Source organism: Pinus tabuliformis, chromosome 2_2 (assembly GCF_031772625.1).
Source record: "Pinus tabuliformis cultivar Carrire ecotype Pingquan chromosome 2_2, CPIR1, whole genome shotgun sequence".
NCBI lineage: Eukaryota > Viridiplantae > Streptophyta > Pinopsida > Pinales > Pinaceae > Pinus > Pinus tabuliformis.
In genome coordinates this window covers 827,811,727-827,831,202 of record NC_142300.1, presented here as the reverse complement: position 1 = coordinate 827,831,202, position 19,476 = coordinate 827,811,727, and the positions used below count along the sequence as shown (strand labels likewise).

General features: G+C 39.4%; 1 protein-coding gene across 1 annotated transcript in view; it reads right to left on the bottom strand.

Annotated features, from left to right (window-relative positions):
* The window catches only part of LOC149195532 (phospholipase D gamma 1-like), a 255,599-nt gene that overhangs the window by 743 nt on the left and 235,380 nt on the right, over positions 1-19,476 (bottom strand). Inside the window, exons 8-9 of the mRNA XM_089405355.1 lie at positions 1,002-1,175; positions 477-674 (exon numbers count right to left, since the gene is read on the bottom strand). Coding sequence (XP_089261481.1) covers positions 477-674; positions 1,002-1,175 — 372 coding nt within the window. The remainder of the gene's footprint in view (positions 1-476; positions 675-1,001; positions 1,176-19,476) is intronic.

Below are 19,476 nucleotides of genomic sequence, written 5' to 3'. Positions count from 1 at the left end.
TTGAACATAGTTTAAATATAAAATGAAGTCAAAAATACCTTGTTCTTTGTATGTGAGGTCATTTTATGCAATTCATACATCGCATGAATCATGAAGACAGCACAATCCAGAAGAATTGAAGTGAAGGGATGAAGCCTAAATAAAGACTGCATTATAATGCTATGGAAAGAAGTGGTTGTGGAAAATTCACTCAAGGAAGACAGGAACTGATTTGAATCTATCTATATTCTCTTAACACAAAAGTCCAGCTAAATTCAATTTGCTCACTTCTCATACACATTATAGTTATCGCTGACCTGCTCGTGCAATTTTGATTTTAACAGCAAGGGGCATAACCCCAAGTAAGGGTGCTTCAATGTATGCTCAGGATGGGAGAGTGGAGAGAGAGCAAATGCAGGGAAAAGAAGTTACCGAAGAGAACATAAACAGACAATTTCAAAGCATGATAACAAGAAACAAAATCTTAAGCCATTCACCTGGCCATGTGGATGTTCTTGTTTTTTAGACCATGTATATTGTGGTTGATATGCACCCATAGCTATCTCTGTATCTCTTGAACCTTCCATTGAACGTTGGTTAATATTAGCTGATCCTAGAATGACATACTCATCATCTACAATCATACCCTTTGAATGGACATAAATCATGAAACGGCGATTTTTCAGAGCTCGAGCCTGCCACAAGGAATGTCAATAAAATTTGAATATTTCAGAGATTTTAATTTGAAAGAGCTGACATCCAAAAGGATAATATGATTTTTATTTCAGTATTTACTAATAGTCGAGACTCGTCAATTTTGAGCTCAAGACTTTTTGAAAGCAGTACAACACTTAAAATGAAAACAACTAAACTAAATGATATTCTGTAGATTACAAAGGAAAGCCATTTTCTAATTCACGTATCTAATAGTAAAACTGTTACAAGGCCTATAAATAAAAGATGACAACAGATCATTGTATATATAGAGGGGTAGATAAAAGAAAGAAAAAAGGATAAATTACGTGAGGTGTATTTTCCGGAACTGCACTTTTAGAAGGTGCTTCGTTATTATCTCTTACTTCACGATTCCCTAGACAAAAGAAGTTCAAATAATCTTGAGGATGATATGTCTTTTCAAGACCAACTTCTTCCAAAGCCTTGAAAATAGTCTCGTACATCATCTGCATAGTCTGTCCCTGCAATGCCAAATAAGTACTTAAGAGGCAATCACTCACATATTTAAGCAAAAACACTTCAAGATCCTAACCAATAGGTCCAATTTAAATATATATTGATTAAGCTATTGAATGAACAAAGGAATTTCAATGGGTAGAAGGAAAAATATCAGCGTCTTCTGTTACCTCAAATCATACTGTTGTGCATCCTTCCTTCAGTCAGACAAACTGAGTAATAAAAACAGAAAGATATATCTTCCAGAACAACAAATTATAGAGGACCATGCATGGGGATTTTAATCTACATAAAAGCAACAAAAACTGCAAATTCAAGGTCCTATGTTTCAGAAAGAACAAAGGAAATCTAGAAAGAAGAATTCAAGGGTATTGAATGATATGGTGGAGGCTGAAGCCAAATGGGGGGTTGTCTATATGACACTACACAAATAACCAAACTTCTTCCGTTTTTTGTGAAATGCTTCTTAAATTTTTATTGTTGTAATAATGTGTACAATGTTAGTTTTCTTTAAAACACAGCAACTGATTTGCAATTTTCTAAGTGAGCTACCAGAAATATAAACAAAAGCTGGTCTAGAAACTTAAATTACAAATGCACTGAGTTTTGTAACTTAGCATACAAATCAGAAGACAAACACATTCAACACATAGAACACAAGATATACCTAGGAAACCCCAACTCTGGGGAAAACCTGCAAACCGTGTGTCTTTTATTATCTTCAGCAAAAGGTAATCTTCAAAAAATTTACAGCAAGGGAAAACTTCCCTTTCACCACAGAAAATTACTGATCAGCTCCCCCAAAGAAAATCGAACTCCTGTGCACTCGTTCTACTGTATGGCCGCACAGTTCAGCCTATCTGCACACAGCCCTATCTCTCTGTGCACGCATGCAAGCTGAATGGTTGTGCTGAGGCTGTCCGAGTTAGAGCAATTCGGCCCTCACTCAATCTCTCCTTGGTCGTTGAAACTCTGTGATCTGCTGAAACCCTAGTCTCTCCCTTCGTTGATCTGACACATATTTCTTATGCCCAACAAACTAGCCACTTCGCTTTATCTCCTCTTATATTTCGACCTAAGCCCCACAATCACTCTCAAGTTTAGACGGCTGAGATTAGATCTTGATGAAGGCAATCACTCTCAACAGCTGAGATTAGATCTTGATGAAGGGCTGAGATTAAATCATAAGTTGACTTTAGGAATCAGGATTTTAATTTTTTCCCAAGTCTAACTTTAGGAAATAGTTAAATAAATTAATATTTTGTTAAGTGGTTGTCTTGTGGGTCCCTCTGCTAGCCTTGGCACCTAGGCAAGCAGAACCCTTACTTCTCTACTCCAATCAACACTCCCTCTTAGAGAGGAAGGTGTTCTGCACTACACCCAACTTCTCTCTAAGGTAAACAAATCTGCTCCTTGGCAAAGCCTTGGTCAAAATGTCTGTTGTCTGCTCCTTTGTTGGTATGTACTAGAGTGTAACTATACCTCTCTGAACAATGTCCCTGATGTGGTGATAACATATGTCGATGTGCTTTGAATGGTTGTGAAACACTGGATTCACAGAGAGTTTGATGCAACTCTGATTGTCATAGTGTATCACAGTGGGCTCTAGCTCCTTTCCAAACAAGCCTATGAGCAGCTTCCTCAACTAGATAGCTTCACACTCTACTAGGATGGCAGCCATGTAGTCCGCCTCAGCGAAGCATAATGCAGTAGATCTCTGCTTCAAGCTGAACCAAGAAATAGTTGTTGATCCAACACTGAACATGCAGCCCGATGTGCTCTTCCTGTCTGTGGAACTCCCTGCCTAATTTACATCAGTGAAGCCCTCAAGCTTCACCCCATTAACCTTTCTATACCACAATCTGTATTCTATTGTCCCCTGAGATACTTCAATACATTCTTAGCAGTAACCCAATGCACTCTGGTAGGCTCGACCATAAACTGGCTCAAAGAGTTAACTGCAAAACATATGTATGGCTGTGTGTTTACCAAATACATAAGCGACCCTATCAACCGTCGGTAAAGTGTGGGGTCTACTCGCTCCATCCTGGATGTGTCAACCTTCCTCTAATTTGTGACTAGAGGCGTGGTCATGGGTCTGAAATCCTACATGTGAAATCTCCTCAAAACCTCCAGGGCATACTTGCCTTGCCCCAAGAAGATCTCCCCATCTCCTTGCCAAACCTCCAACCCAAGGAAATAGTGCATCAACCCCATATCCTTCATCTCAAACTTGCTTGCAAGATCTCTCTTGCACTCCTAGAAGAGCTTATTTGCGTTTGTCAAAATCAAATCGTCCACATATAACACAAGAATAAGTGGATCACCTCCAACAACAATGTAGTAAAGGTTGGGCTATGCTTCACTCTTGGTAAAGCCTAATCCCTGAAGGTAACTGTCTAACCGAACATACCATGCTCGTGGAGCTTGGTTGAGCCCAAACAAGGCTCTCTTGAGTTTGCATACGTGTGTGTCTCTGCAACATGTCTCAAACCCCTCCAGTTGCTCAATATAAATCTCCTCCTCAACAACCCCATTCAAGAACGTAGTTTTAATATCCATTTGGTAAATCTTCCACCCCACCTGAGCTGCAATTACTATGATAGTCCTGACAAATGAATATCTGGCCACTGGGGCAAAGGTATCGTCATAATCGATCCCTTCTACCTGCAAGAAGCCCTTTGCCGCAAATATTGCCTTATATTTTTTGATGTTCCTATCAGCGCCATGCTTGATGTTGTAGACCCAACGAGAGCCCAACAAAGATTTTTCGTCTAGCCTCGGCACCACTTCCCAGACATCATTCTTCACGATGGAGGCATACTCCTCCACCATGGCGTCTCTCCACACATGCTAAGTGGTTTCCTCCAGGTAACTAGAAGACTCGACATCCAACAACTCCATCATAAGTGTCATATATCCTGTGTACCTTTGTGGTTGTCTTCTCTATCGAACTGATCTGCTAGGAGCACCAACTCGCTCTTGCCACCTATGCCTCCTTGATCAACTGCTCTTCCCATTTTTCCCTCCTTCTCCTTATGCTAAAGTCATGGCTTGAGTGGGCTCCACTCCCTCATCCAACTGCGTGTCCCCCTCGTCCTTATGCTACTCGACCTGCCCATCAACATGTTTAGCTATAGTCCGTGGTGTTGATTGAGCCTCCTTCTTGAGAGCCTGCTGCTGCTCCTCCTGTACAATAGTCTGCTCACGCTCTAAGGACTTCCTCAAGGCCCTATCCTCCCCAAACTTCACATCTCTCTTGATGATTGTTTTCCTGAGTGTTGGTATATACACCTTGTACGCCTTGGATGTCTCGATGTAGCCCACGAAGATGCCCCTCTCTATTATGGGCTCCAACATCTTCCTTTTCTCATCTGGTACATGGCAGTTCACCAAACTACGAAATATCTAGAAATGTGACTCATCTAGTTCCTTTCTTGTAAAAGCCTCCTCTAGTGTAACTCGCCCCAACACTCTGTGTGGGTTCCGATTCTGCAAGAAAACTGTTGTATTGCATGCCTCAGCCCAAACAAACTTGGGTAGCCCCTGGTCATGCAACAGGGGTTTGGCCACTCTAGCTATGGCTTTGTTCTTGCGCTCTGCCACCCCATTCTGTTGAGAATTATATGGTGTGGTTAGCTCCATCCTAATGCCCTCCTTGGCACACAACTCCTTGAATGCATTCGAGGTGTACTCCCCATGATGCAGGAGGATTCAGCTCAAGAAAAAAAAAATCATTGTATTTTAGTAGACATAAGGAGTCTTGTGTTTCAAGGAAGTTGGTTTCCTAAGTATTGAATTAATGTAATTATTTAATGTCTTGAGTGATTTTAATGAGAATAGGAATTAATTGAATATTGTGAGGCATAATTGTAAATATTCTCGAATGTAGGAGAATATGAGAGACTTAGGATAGTTGAGAGAACTGAGGGATTTGAGAATTGATTGTAAAATTCAAATTAGGAATTAGCTCATGATTTTGTGGATTTGAGAGAATCCTTAGGGATGAGAAAGAGATTTTAGGATTTTGTTGAGAAGCTTATGGATCTAAACCAAGAATTGGTTTTAGAATCCCTTTTTGTATAAATGTAAGCCAAAAAGGCATAGATAGGGGTAGACAGAGAGAGAAAGAGAGAGTTAGATATTTAGCTAGTGTTTGTAAGCCTATGGGCAGATAATGAACAGAGGCCATTAAATTAGAAGATCAAGCCAAGGAGAGACAGAGAGTCTCATTATGTAATTGTTTGTTGATATATATATATATATATATATATATATATATATATATATATATACGCACAGAGATTCAAATTCCAATTTGTACAAGTGTGTTATCGAATATTAAATGATGAATGAATGAATTAGCATATTCTGTGTAACAGAGAGTTGCAGGCGAAGTTCGGCTATTACACAAAGAAATACATGAAGAGGAGGATCATAATGGATCGTTGAATCTATTAGAAAGATCAAAGCCAAAGCTTAGGAGGAAGTGCGCAGTGAAACAGTCAAGGGATCAGAACTTTGAAGAAATCCAAAACCACAGAAACGTTGAAGGAATAGTGTAAAACTTTAAGTAAACGAAGTAGCGGAGGAGTAAAGTGTCAATGCACAGCAACCGTTAGATCTCATAGATCAACGGCCAGGATTAAATCGCAAGAGTGGAAAAATCGGGATCGCATCGCAATCTTTCAAAGGGAGGAAGCGATTGCGACATGCGATGCATAGCCAGACCCGAAACCTTATCGAATGTGACCTAGAACCCATCGGGTCCGAAATACATGTCGGATCGAAGTTTTAAAGTGGAAGAGTCAAGTGCAAGGATCAAGTGATAGCCGATAGCAATAGATCAGAGGCATCAGCGATCGGAGATTGGAGGAGGGTTTACAAGCGAAAGCGGATTTTGGGCGGCCTCAAAACCATAAGTGGTATTGAAGGGTGAGCACCCAATTCCATTAACCGTTCGACACGTAGCAGCCAAGGAGAAAGAGGAAACCGCTTTATCAGGCGGTTAATCCTCGTACTAGTTGTTTGGTTGATATTATTGTGAAGCATTGGATCAAATGAGGTGAAGATCTACGGCGCAGGATCAACGATTAGTTTCGTTGATTGGATGTAACGTCAACCGTTAGATTAAACAGTGAAATCAATGGTGGAGAATTGATCTGATAAAGGTAACATCAGTAACTGTGCAAAAGCCGAGGATTGGCGGAAAAGGTATGATTTATGTGGTTTTATGTGTTATCTATTATAAAGGGTTTATAATGGATTAAAGCGCGATAGAGGGTTTTACGGTTAAGTCCAATTATGACCCAAAGTTATAAAATGGGATTGGATATGTGTGCGGAATAAGGATTTACAAAGGTTTATGAGGGGTGATCGAGTCCCGATGAAAAAGTTAACGAGGGTTTAGACTTTGGGTTAGTCTATTAATATGTTTCCACATGAGTTCTAATGAAAGGGGCCTTAACCATCACCATTAATGAAGATTTGACCTGGAAGGTCATATTAATTCCTGGGGAAAATGGTTTATGCATTTCAATATGCATACTGTGGGTAAAGCAGGGGTAACCCTGCGTCATTTGGTATCAGAGCTAAACAAAGAAATTATGTGTGAAAGTTTCTTTGGAAGAATTTAGAACATAAATATTTGGAAAGATGTGTATGCAAGCAAGGGAGATCAGATTCTAATCTAACAGCAAAGCAACCAGAGTAAAGCTGGGAGATTGGTAAGAGGAACACTAATCTTGATATTTCTGCATTTTGATAGAATGTTCAGATTTTGAGAAAAGTAGAGCAAATGATTTATGGCCAATGAATCTGTATAATTGGAATTGTGAAATGTTTGAAATTGAAATTGGAGAAGAATAGTTAAGTTCTTAGAGGCAGGTGAGTAAGAATTAAGGAGAGATTGCAGGAACATAAAAAAATCCACAGCGATGTTTTGAAGAATGGAGATTCACTCGAATGTGAAGAGTGAATGGAGACTGCTTGTGAAACCATGCAGGTATTGTTTTATTTAACTCTGATTTGAGTTTTGTTGGATAAAGAAATAGATTGAAGATTGATAGTTACAGCTAATGAAATATCTCAGCAAAAGAAGATCAAGCCTTAAGAAGCAGTAATGAAGGAAACTGTTAAGGATTTCTTAGTGGAAGAAAACTCAGCAAAGGAGAAATTGTTGCCAATAGTTCAGCGTTGCCAAGATAAAGCCGAAAGATGGGAAGAAGGAATCAAATCCTAAATCTGATTGACAGTAGCTGAATATTGAGAATTTGTGCAGTGGAAGCATGAAGATCTGCTGAAACAAATTTGCAAAAATGGTGAGATCCTGAAGGTAGGTGAAGGTATGCAAATTTGTCTAATGATTAGCAGATATTGAATGAATGATATTTAGAGCAGGATTACAGTAGTTAAACTATAAGAAGGACTTTGTAAGCTCCTGAAATAACAGAGTTTGAAGATACAGCTAAAGGCTAGTGGAAAGAGCAATCCATTCAAAAGTGCAAGTGAATGGGAGGACAAGATCAGACAGAGATCTTAAAGGTGAGGTGATATGTTCTTATTTTAATTTGAATTGAAGATTGGAGAGTTGTGGTCTTTATATTGATGCACAGGTAGCAACAAAGGAAGGTGAGAAGATTGCAGCAACCTAGAGCGAGGAGTGCTCAATTGGTTCCAAAGGAAAGAACCAGAGAAATGCCAACAAACTGAGCTCAAAGGAGAGAAGCTTAGTGAGGCATATGTAGCAAGAAGGAGACTTGTTACTGCAGGGGTATTGTTGCAACTCACAAAGGCAATTCCACAAAGGATGTGGGTAGAATTGCTAAGAGATAAAGGAAGCTGGTAAGAGTTTCTAAGTGAAAGCAGAAATGTGGCAGAACCTTGAGGAATTCCAATAGAGATTGGATAAAAAGGACAGTTGTGTTCTTGGAAAGTACAGATGAGTTGAAGCCTAGGAGCAAAGAGAATTGCCCAAAGGAGGTTCCAGAGATGGAGAACCAATTGCTTGCCAAAAGACCGAGTACAGAGGAGAGCTTGGTGAGGTAAGTGGCAGCCAGGCAAACTTGCTGTTGTGGAGGCTTTAGTGCAGCTCATAGTGAGTGAGTGAGGAACTCATAGAGATAAAGAGGATGATGACTAGTGACATTCATAACAGAGGTTCTGAAAGAAACCACAGCCAAGGACAGAAGAAAAGAGATGCCAAGGCAAATGGCATACAGAGACAGTTAAGTAAAGAAGAATATGAGAGGGAGAAGGCTGAGATAGCAGTTCAGCTTGAAGTATTAATGGAAATGTTGCAAAGAAATGAGATGGACCAGAAATATGGTTATGTCATGAGAAAGAAAGTGAAGTGGCAGAGGCTACAAGAGAAGAGGGAACAATAGGTGAATATGTAATTAATAAAGGAGCTAAGGGAACTTGAACAGATTATAGATGTCAAATTGAAGACAGAGAAGCTCGAAAGAGTTGAGCTACAGCAAAAGGAAAATGTTGAAGAAGATGTCAAAGTTTCGATATGTGAACCAGAACTTGGACCATTACTTTTTGAAAGTGATGAAGAGCCAAAGGGGTTGGATCATATGAATGATTCAAAGCAGCCATAAGACTTGATGACTAAAGCATCAAATGAGACCGAAAGGTCTTGTATTTTTAAAATTAATGATTTGTGTATGATTGTAGGTTTGGAAGAAGATAGGCAATCTTTTAAAGCTATCAAAAATGTGGAAGAATACCTTCCAGAAGATGAAAGTTTTGAAGCAGAATATGATGAGACTAGAAAAGAATCAATTTGCCACAGTGGACAAGTGCTGAAAGACATCATTGAAACAAATGATGAGGAGAGACTAGCTGACAGTGTCAAAAGTTCTTTGAGTTTGAAACAGCATACTGATATGCTGACAGAAGAAGAGAGATCCGAGCAGCATACTGAAGTGTTGCCAAAGGAAGAAGAGGTCCAGAGGCCTTATATTTTTTATTATGATGATTATCTTCTAATTGAAGATTTTGTTGCAGAAACTGGAACATATTTGGCACAAGTGGACAGCCAAATGAAAGAAGAAGAGGAAGAATATCTACTGAAGGATGTTAATAAAGATTTAGCAAAGGAAGAAGGACCATGTGATGATGGGTCAATAGCAAATGAAGAAATCGGAGATTGTGTAAAATTTCCAAAGTTTACTCCAAGTAAAATCATTGAGTTATATAGGGAATTAGACTTTCAAAGGAGGAAGTTAGAAGAGCAGAGGATAAATGTTCAGGATAAATTGCTGAAGAAGGATGACAAAGAAGTTGTCATAAATAATAATCAAGAAGAAGTTGACAGGTGCAGTAAACAAAAGCAAGAAATTGTTCTGAAAAAAATATAGCAATAGCAAAAAAGGTGCAAAATAACAGTAGAGAAGAAGGTAAGGATGAAAAGGAGGCGATCAGGATAAGTGAAGAACAAGAAAAAAGGAGAGTTCATCAATCAAGAGATGAAAGCAATCAACAAATTGAGGATATACTGGGCAGAGAAATTGAGTTGATAAGAAGGTTAATGATGAAAGTGTCTCAGAAGAAGACGACAGCAAGAAAGGAAAGGAGTAACAACAAGAGGAAGACAGCAGTAGACTATGAAAGCAGGGCAAGTGGAGCATTGCAGCATAAGGTATGGAGACCTGGAGAACAACAGCAGACAACAGCAACAATAGAACAATGGACAAGCAAAGACAAGTTACAAAATAAAGTCTGGGATCCAGGAGGAATCAATTATCTAGACTTATGACCAGGAGGTCATAAATTTTCTTACTTGGGGATTCTAATGCAGGAGCATTCAGCTCAAGAAAAATCATTGTATTTTAGTAGACATAGGGAGTCTTGTGTTTCAAGGAAGTTGGTTTCTTAAGTATTGAATTAATGTAATTATTTAATGTTTTGAGTGATTTTAATGAGAATAGGAATTAATTGAATATTGTGAGGCATAATTGTAAATATTCTCGAATGTAGGAGAATATGAGAGACTTAGGATAGTTGAGAGAACTGAGGCATTTGAGAATTGATTGTAAAATCCAGATTAGGAATTAGCTCATGATTCTGTAGATTTGAGAGAATCCTTAGGGATGAGAAAGAAATTTTAGGATTTTTGTTGAGAAACTTATGGATCTAAACCAGGAATTGGTTTTAGAATCCCTTTTTGTATAAATGTAAGCCAAAAAGGCATAGACAGGGGTAGACAGAGAGAGAGAAAGAGAGAGTTAGATATTTAGCTAGTGTTTGTAAGCCTACGGGCAGATAATGAACAGAGGCCATTAAATTAGAAGATCAGGCCGAGGAGAGACAGAGAGTCTCATTATGTAATTGTTTGTATATATATATATATATATATATGCACAGAGATTCAAATTCCAATTTGTACAAGTGTGTTATCGAATATTAAATGATGAATGAATGAATTAGCATATTCTGTGTAACAGAGAGTTGCAGGCGAAGTTCGGCGATTACACAGAGAAATACATGAAGAGGAGGATCATAATGGATCATTGAATCCATTAGAAAGATCAAAACCAAAGCTCAGGAGGAAGTGCGCAGTGAAACAGTCAAGGGATCAGAACTTTGAAGAAACCCAAAACCACAAAAACGCTGAAGGAATAGCGTAAAACTTAAGTAAACGGAGTAGCGGAGGAGTAAAGTGTCAATGCACAGCAACCGTTAGATCTCATAGACCAACGGCCAGGATTAAATCGCAAGAGTGGAAAAATCGGGATTGGATTGCAATCTTTCAAAGGGAGGAAGCGATTGCGACATGCGATGCATAGCCGGACCCTAAACCTTATCGAATGTGACCTAGAACCCAACGGGTCCGAAATACATGTCGGATCGAAGTTTTAAAGTGGAAGAGTCAAGTGCAAGGATCAAGCGATAGCCAATAGCGATAGATCAGAGGCATCGGCGATCGAAGATCGGAGGAGGGTTTACAAGCGAAAGCGGATTTCGGGCGGCTTCAAAACCATAATTGGTATTGAAGGGTGAGCACCCAATTCCATTAACTGTGCCAAGGAGAAAGAGGAAACCGCTTTATCAGGCGGTTAATCCTCGTACTAGTTGTCCGGCTAATATTGTTGTGAAGCATTGGATCAAATGAGGTGAAGATCTACGGCGCAGGATCAACGATTGATTTCATTGATCGGATGTAACGTCAACCGTCGGATTAAACAATGAAATCAACGATAGAGAATTGATCCGATAAAGGTAACATCGGTAACTGTGCAAAAGCAAAGGATTGGCAGAAAAGGTATGATTTATGTGGTTTTATGTGTTATCTATTATAAAGGGTTTATAATGGATTAAAGCGCGATAGAAGGTTTTACGGTTAAGTCCAATTATGACCCAAAGTTAAAAAGTGGGATTGGATATGTGTGCGGAATAAGGATTTACAAAGGTTTATGCGGGTGATCGAGTCTCAATGAAAAAGTTAACAGGGGTTTAGACTTTGGGTTAGTCTATTAATATGTTTCAGTATGAGTTCTAATGAAAGGGACCTTAACCATCACCATTAATGAAGATTTGACCTGGTAGATCATATTAATTCCTGGGGAAAATGGTTTATGCATTTCAATATGCATACTGTGGGTAAACCAGGGGTAACTCTGCATCACCCCACCATTATCAGACCTCAGCGCTTTGGTTTTCTTTCCATTCTAGTTCTCAACCAAGACCTTAAGCTCCTGAAACTTCGAGAAGACTTATGTTTCTTTTTCATGAAAAATATTCATGTCTTCCTCGAATAATCATCTATGAAGGTGACATAATGCTTGTACCCACTAAGGGGTCTTCTAGAGAAGGAACCACAAACATCTGAGTGAACAAGGTCTAAGATGCCCTTAGCCCTGTTATCTCAATTAGGAGTCTATGAAAAGAGGTTTTAGCATACTTGCCAAGTGTGTAGCTTGTTGTTGCACAAACTAGCAAGGCCTAGTTAATAGGCTAAATCTAGAGGGCATAACAACAATTTGCAACAAAGGCCCACTATCACCACAGCCTCTATCCCCTTCTCTTCTCGGATTTTCACCGAGGGGAGGAGTCCCAGTATGGAGGAAATCACTTAGGATGATAGGATCAATGATGAGATGTAAAATGATTTCCAAGGCCCATTCAAGGAGAGGCTCAATTTATGGTTCAATTGCTTCACGAGAAGCTGAAAGGCTCTCCAAGAAATACCTATGAAGGATGACTAGTGTTGGAAAATGGAAAGTGACAGCTAATCAATTATTCTTCCTTAATATTGATACTTGCTTGTGAATCTTAGTTAATCTTCTTTATGTTCTTTAGTTATATCTTTTCACCAAACAAATATCAAGAATGAAATAGCAACAAAAGAGGACATAGAAATTAGGCTCTCAACCAAGGTAAAACCCAAAAAACTCTTTTCTTATAGAATCTGCTTCAATTGAGACACAAAGACCCAAACCCTAGACCAAGTCCTTCTCCAAGTACCAAGCTAGCCCTCCAACAAGTCCTTCCCTGATTCTGCACCAACCAGCTTCAAACTGCAACTTCGACCTGCCAGCTTCAATACTGCAACTCGTCCTGCAACTTCGACCCTGCAATTTTGGCCTTGCAGCTTCCCCAGAAACCCTAATCCTACTTCCTCCTGAGACCTTCCTAGAGCAAGACAACTCCTCCTAAGGTCAACGCGGTCAATGTAGAGTATTCTCTCTTCCAACTACAAGATTCTGCACTTTTTCCTACTACTACAACTTTGGCCTCCTTCTACAGCACTAGAAACCCTAGAATTTTGCACATGTGAGAGAGATAGAGCCCAAAAACAAGATATTTTGTCCTTTTTCCTTCTCTTAGAACTTCGCTCTTCTTTTTTGCTTCTCCCAACTTCAGATCGAACTCTTTCTTGATAGATCCAACTTATGTGTATGTGTGTCCCAAATGAGGTCAAACTGCTCCTTTATATAGCCTTCTCAAGGGGTCGAATTCCCTCCTTCAGGCCGACTTGTACTTTCGGAGTTTCCAGGACTTTTTAGACTCAAATATAATTCTACAATTACATTTTGCCCAAAAGGGTCTTATAAACATGATGTTGAGTCCTTTGACTCATGACAATAAATCCTAAGACCTAACAAACCCTAGAAACATGAAGAACATGCTTTTACCTAGAAGACCATCAATAAAGGGCATGAAACCCATGCTTTCATAATAATAACTTTTTCTTGTCTTCTCTTGTTTGTTACATAGGATACATATTGAAATGAGTACAATAACTCTTCCTACAACTTCAACCCTGCAATTTTGGCCTTGCAGCTTCCCCAAAAACCCTAATCCTACTCCCTCTTAAGACCTTCCTAGAGCAAGACAACTCCTCCTAAGGCCAACGCGGTCAAGGTAGGGTATTCTCACTTCCAGCTACAAGATTCTGCACTTTTTCCAACTACAACTCGACCTTGCAACTTCGGCCTCCTACTACAGCACTATAAACCCTATAATTTTGCACATGTGAGAGAGATAGAGCCCAAAAACAAGATATTTTGTCCTTTTCTCTTCCCTTAGACCTTCGCTCTGCTTTTTTGCTTCTCCCAGCTTCAGATCGAACTCTTTCTTGATAGATCGAACTTATGTGTATGTGTGTCCCAAATGAGGTCAAACTAGCTCCTTTATATAGCCTTCTCAAGGGGTCGAATTCCCTCCTTTAGGCCGACTTGTACTTTCGGAGTTTCCAGGACTTTCTAGACTCAAATATAATTCTTTTTACAATTACATTTTGCCCAAAAGAGTCTTAAAAACATGATGTTGACTCCTTTGACTCATGACAAGAAATCCTAAGACCTAACAAACCCTAGAAACATGAAGAACATGCTTTTACCTAGAAGACCATCAATAAAGAGCATGAAACCCATGCTTTTATAATAATAACTTTTTCTTGTCTTCTCTTGTTTGTTACATAGAATACATATTGAAATGAGTACAATAACTCTTCCTGCAACTTCAACCCTGCAATTTTGGTCTTACACCTTCCCCAGAAACCCTAATCCTACTTCCTCCTGAGACCTTCCTAGAGCAAGACAACTCCTCCTAAGGTCAATGCGGTCAAGGTAGGGTATTCTCTCTTTCAGCTACAAGATTCTGCACTTTTTCCTACTACAACTCGGACCTGCAACTTAGGCCTCCTTCTACAGAACTAGAAACCCTAGAATTTTGCACATGTGAGAGAGATAAAGCCCAAAAACAAGATATTTTGTCCCTTTTTCTTCTCTTAGACCTTCGCTCTTCTTTTTTGCCTCTCCTAGCTTCAGATCGAACTCCTTCTTGATAGATCGAACTTATGTGTATATGTGTCCCAAAATGAGGTCAAATTGGCTCCTTTATATAGCCTTCTCAAGGGGTCAATTTCCCTCCTTTAGGCCGACTTGTACTTTCGGAGTTTCCATGACTTTTTAGACTCAAATATAATTCTTTTTACAATTACATTTTGCCCAGAAGGGTCTTATAAACATGATGTTGACTCCTTTGACTCATGACAAGAAATCCTAAGACCTAACAAACCTTAGAAACATGAAGAACATGCTTTTACCTAGAAGACCATCAATAAAGAGCATGAAACCCATGCTTTCATAATAATAACTTTTTCTTGTCATCTCTTGTTGTTACATAGGATACATATTGAAATGAGTACAATAACTCTTCCTGCAACATCAACCCTGCAATTTTGGCCTTGCAGCTTCCCTAGAAACACTAATCCTACTTCCTCCTGAGACCTTCCTAGAGCAAGACAACTCCTCCTAAGGTCAACGTGGTCAAGGTAGGGTATTCTATCTTCCAGCTACAAGATTCTGCACTTTTTCCTACTACAACTCAAACCTGCAACTTCGGCCTCCTTCTATAGCACTAGAAACCCTAGAATTTTGCACATGTGAGAGAGATAGAGCCCAAAAGCAAGATATTTTGTCCTTTTTTCTTCTCTTAAACCTTCGCTCTTCCTTTTTGCTTCTCCCAGCTTCAAATTGAACTCTTTCTCGATAGATCGAACTTATGTGTATGTGTGTCCCAAATGAGGTCAAACTGGCTCCTTTATATAGCCTTCTCAAGGGGTCGAATTCCCTCCTTTATGCTGACTTGTACTTTTGGAGTTTCCAAGACTTTTTAGACTCAAATATAATTCTTTTTACAGTTACATTTTGCCCAGAAGGGTCTTATAAACATGATGTTGATTCCTTTGACTCATGACAATAAATCCTAAGACCTAACAAACCCTAGAAACATGAAGAACATGCTTTTACCTAGAAGACCATCAATAAAGAGCATGAAACCCATGCTTTAATAATAATAACTTTTTCTTGTCTTCTCTTGTTTGTTACATAGGATACATATTGAAATGAGTACAATAACTCTTCCTGCAACTTCAACCCTACAATTTTGGCCTTGCAGCTTCCCCAGAAACCCTAATCCTACTTCCTCCTGAGACCTTCCTAGAACTAGACAACTCCTCCTAAGGTCAACGCGGTCAAGGTAGGGTATTCTCTCTTCCAGCTACAAGATTTTGAACTTTTTCCTACTACAACTCGGACCTGCAACTTCGGCCTCCTTCTACAGCACTAAACACCCTAGAATTTTGCACATGTAGAAGAGATAGAGCCCAAAAACAAGATATTTTGTCCTTTTTTCTTCTCTTAGACCTTCGCTCTTCTTTTTTGCCTCTCCCAGCTTCAGATCAAACTCTTTCTTGATAGATCGAACTTATGTGTATGTGTGTCCCAAATGAGGTCAAACTTCGCCTTTATATAGCCTTCTCAAGGGGTCGAATTCCCTCCTTTAGGCCGACTTGTACTTTCGGAGTTTCCAAGACTTTTTAGACTCGAATATAATTCTTTTTACAATTACATTTTGCCCAGAAGGGTCTTATAAATATGATGTTGACTCCTTTGACTCATGACAATAAATCCTAAGACCTAACAAACCCTAGAAACATGAAGAACATGCTTTTACCTAGAAGACCATCAATAAAGAGCATGAAACCCATGCTTCAATAATGATAAATTTTTCTTGTCTTCTCTTGTTTGTTACATAGGATACATATTGAAATGAGTACAATAACTCTCCCTGCAACTTCAACACTGCAATTTTGGCCTTGCAGCTTCCCCAGAAACCCTAATCCTACTTCCTCCTGAGACCTTCCTAAAGCAAGACAACTCCTCCTAAGGTCAACACGGTCAAGGTAGGGTATTCTCTTCCAGCTACAAGATTCTGCACTTTTTCCTACTACAACTCGGACCTGCAACTTTGGCCTCCTTCTACAACAATTGAAAAACCCTAGAATTTTGCACATGTGAGAGAGATAGAGCCCAAAAACAAAATATTTTGTCCTTTTTTTTTCTCCTAGACCTTCGCTCTTCTTTTTTGCTTCTCCCAGCTTCAGATCGAACACTTTCTTGATAGATCGAACTTATGTGTATGTGTGTCCCAAATGAGGTCAAACTACCCCTTTATATAGCCTTCTCAAGGGGTCGATTTCCCTCCTTTAGGCCGACTTGTACTTTCGAAGTTTCCAGAACTTTTTAGACTCAAATATAATTCTTTTTACAATTACATTTTGCCTAGAAGGGTCTTATAAACATGATGTTGACTTCTTTGTCTCATAACAATAAATCCTAAGACCTAACAAACCCTAGAAACACAAAGAACATGCTTTTACCTAGAAGACCATCAATAAAGAGCATGAAACCCATGCTTTAATAATAATAACTTTTTCTTTTCTTCTCTTGTTTGTTACATAGGATACATATTGAAATGAGTACAATAACAATTATGAAGACCGAAACTAGTTACATTTTCAACACTCCCTCTTAACTAGGGAGGTATTCATAATTGTACAATCAGTACAACATCATTCTCAAACTAAAGAGTTCTTATAATAAGAATCGGATTGATAAGTCATACTATAAGTGTAGGAATTTACAAGGTAAGTTCCTCAGACAGAACACCAAAGGACCCCGCTCACACACAGATCACAGATCAATACACCAGTATTTTGAAGTGGTTAAAACCCTCAAAGAGGGAAACAGTCCACGGCCTGAGCCAACGCGGCCACTTCAGGCAATTTATTAATAAAAGAATGAAAATTTACATAAGCTTCTCTCATGAACAATTAACCTACAAATGACCCTCCATGCTCTTTAAATAGAGATCATGGACCAATCGGGTGTTAAGCCACGGATCAAGTGTCGGTAATACCGAGGAGAGAATGAACCGTCGGATCACTACATATCGTGACCATCGGATTGTAAGTTACAAAATGTACATAGTAAAGAAACACACTTTACCTAACTCTATACTAGACCAAGTTATACTTAACTATTTCCTATGTGTCGGAATATCCTAACATCCCCCCTTAAGAACAACTTGGGATAGGATTGAAGGATTTACAAATATGACACAATAGGAGAAGGAAGGAGGCACTAGAGCCTATCCCCCGTTAGTGACAACTTCCTGAACTCCAACCATAAATCAAAGTTTAGTGAACTTCACCTCTGTGAGAGCCTTTGTAAAGATGTCTGCAACTTGATCATCTGTTGAACAATATTGCACTTCAAGAACATGGTCGTGAATGAGCTTTCTGATGAAGTGCATGTGCAGTTCAATGTGTTTGCTGCGCTGATGTTGGACTGGATCTTTGCATAGTTGAATGGCACTTTGATTATCACACCAAAGTGTAGTCGGATGTTGCTACTGAAAGCCAAACTCTGACAAGATCTGACGAAGCCACAAGGCTTCCTTACTAGCTTCTACGGCACCACGATACTCTGCTTCTGCTGAAGAAAGAGAAATGGCACCTTGTTTCTTGCAAGCCCATGTAATAGGTCCTGAACCAAGAGTGAACACATAACTTGTAGTAGACTTCCGATCATCAGGGTCACCAGCCCAATCGGTATTAGTGAAACCAACCAATAGAGGAGCTACTTCGGCACTGTAATGAATCCCAAACTAAACTGTACCTCGAACATAACAAAGTATTCTTTTAGCTGCTTTCCAATGACTTTCATGTGGGTTTTGCATAAACCGAGCAACAAGGCCAACAACAAAGGAAAGGTCAGGACGAGTATGGGTTAGATACAAAAGTTTTCCTACAAGTTGACGGTATAAGGTAGCATCAACTTCAGGAGAAGTACAAGTGACTGAAAGTTTGACTCTAGACTGAAAGGGAGAAGGGGTTGGCTTACAGTCTTCCATGTGAAAATGGCGTAGAATATCACAGGCATACTTGGACTGGGAAAGGGAAATACCTTCCTTGGATTGCAAGACTTTAAGACCAAGAAAATAATGTAAATGTCCTAAGTCTGTCATTTCAAACTTCCTTTTAAGGCTAGACTTCACATGGTTTATAAGGTTGGGATCACTACCAATCAGGATAAGATCATCAACATAAAGAACAAGAATGATAAGAGACTTGCCCACTTTCTTGGTGTAGACAGTATTGTCAGAATGACACCTAGAAAAGCCAGATTCTAAAAGAAAGCTATCCATTTTGGCATACCAAGCTCGAGGAGCTTGCTTGAGACCATAAAGGGATTTCTTAAGCCGACATACAAGACTGGAGTCTGTTTGTATAAAGCCAATAGGTTGTTCTATATAGATTTCTTCATGCAAGTCCCCATGCAAGAAGGCAGATTTAACATCCATCTGATGGACTTCCCATTTGAAAGAGGCAGCAAGGGAAAGAACAAGGCGGATAGAGTTCATTTTGGCAATAGGGGAGAAGGTTTCAGTGTAGTCAATGCCTTCAACTTGTGAAAAACCCTTAGCAACAAGACGAGCTTTATGTTTATCAACTTTCCCATCTGGTCCATACTTGGTTCTATAAACCCATTTGCATCTAACAAGTTTTCGTCCCTTTGGTAGAGGAACAAGATCCCATGTATCATTTGCCAATAATGAATGATATTCTTCATTCATAGCTGCTTCCCAATCTGGATGGCCTGACGCTTCTGCAAAGGTGTCAGGATCATAATTCACTGAAGCTTGAACCAGTAAAGAAGAGGCTCTATCGAACTGAGAACGTGTACGTCGCTGATCTGTAGGATCACCGGCAAGATCACCTGCTGCATCTCGAGTAGCACGGACCCATTTTGGAAGTTGAGGAGCTGAAGGAGGATCCTGAGAAGGTGGGGGAGGATTTTCATCCTCGCTTTCATCATCTGAAGAAGAAATATTTTCAAAAGTAGAAGAGATAGGGAGAGGTGGCACATCCGCCGAACTAGGCTCGTAGGCCGATATATTTTCAGCAAACTTTACATCTCTTCTAATGAAAACATTTTTGGACTTAAG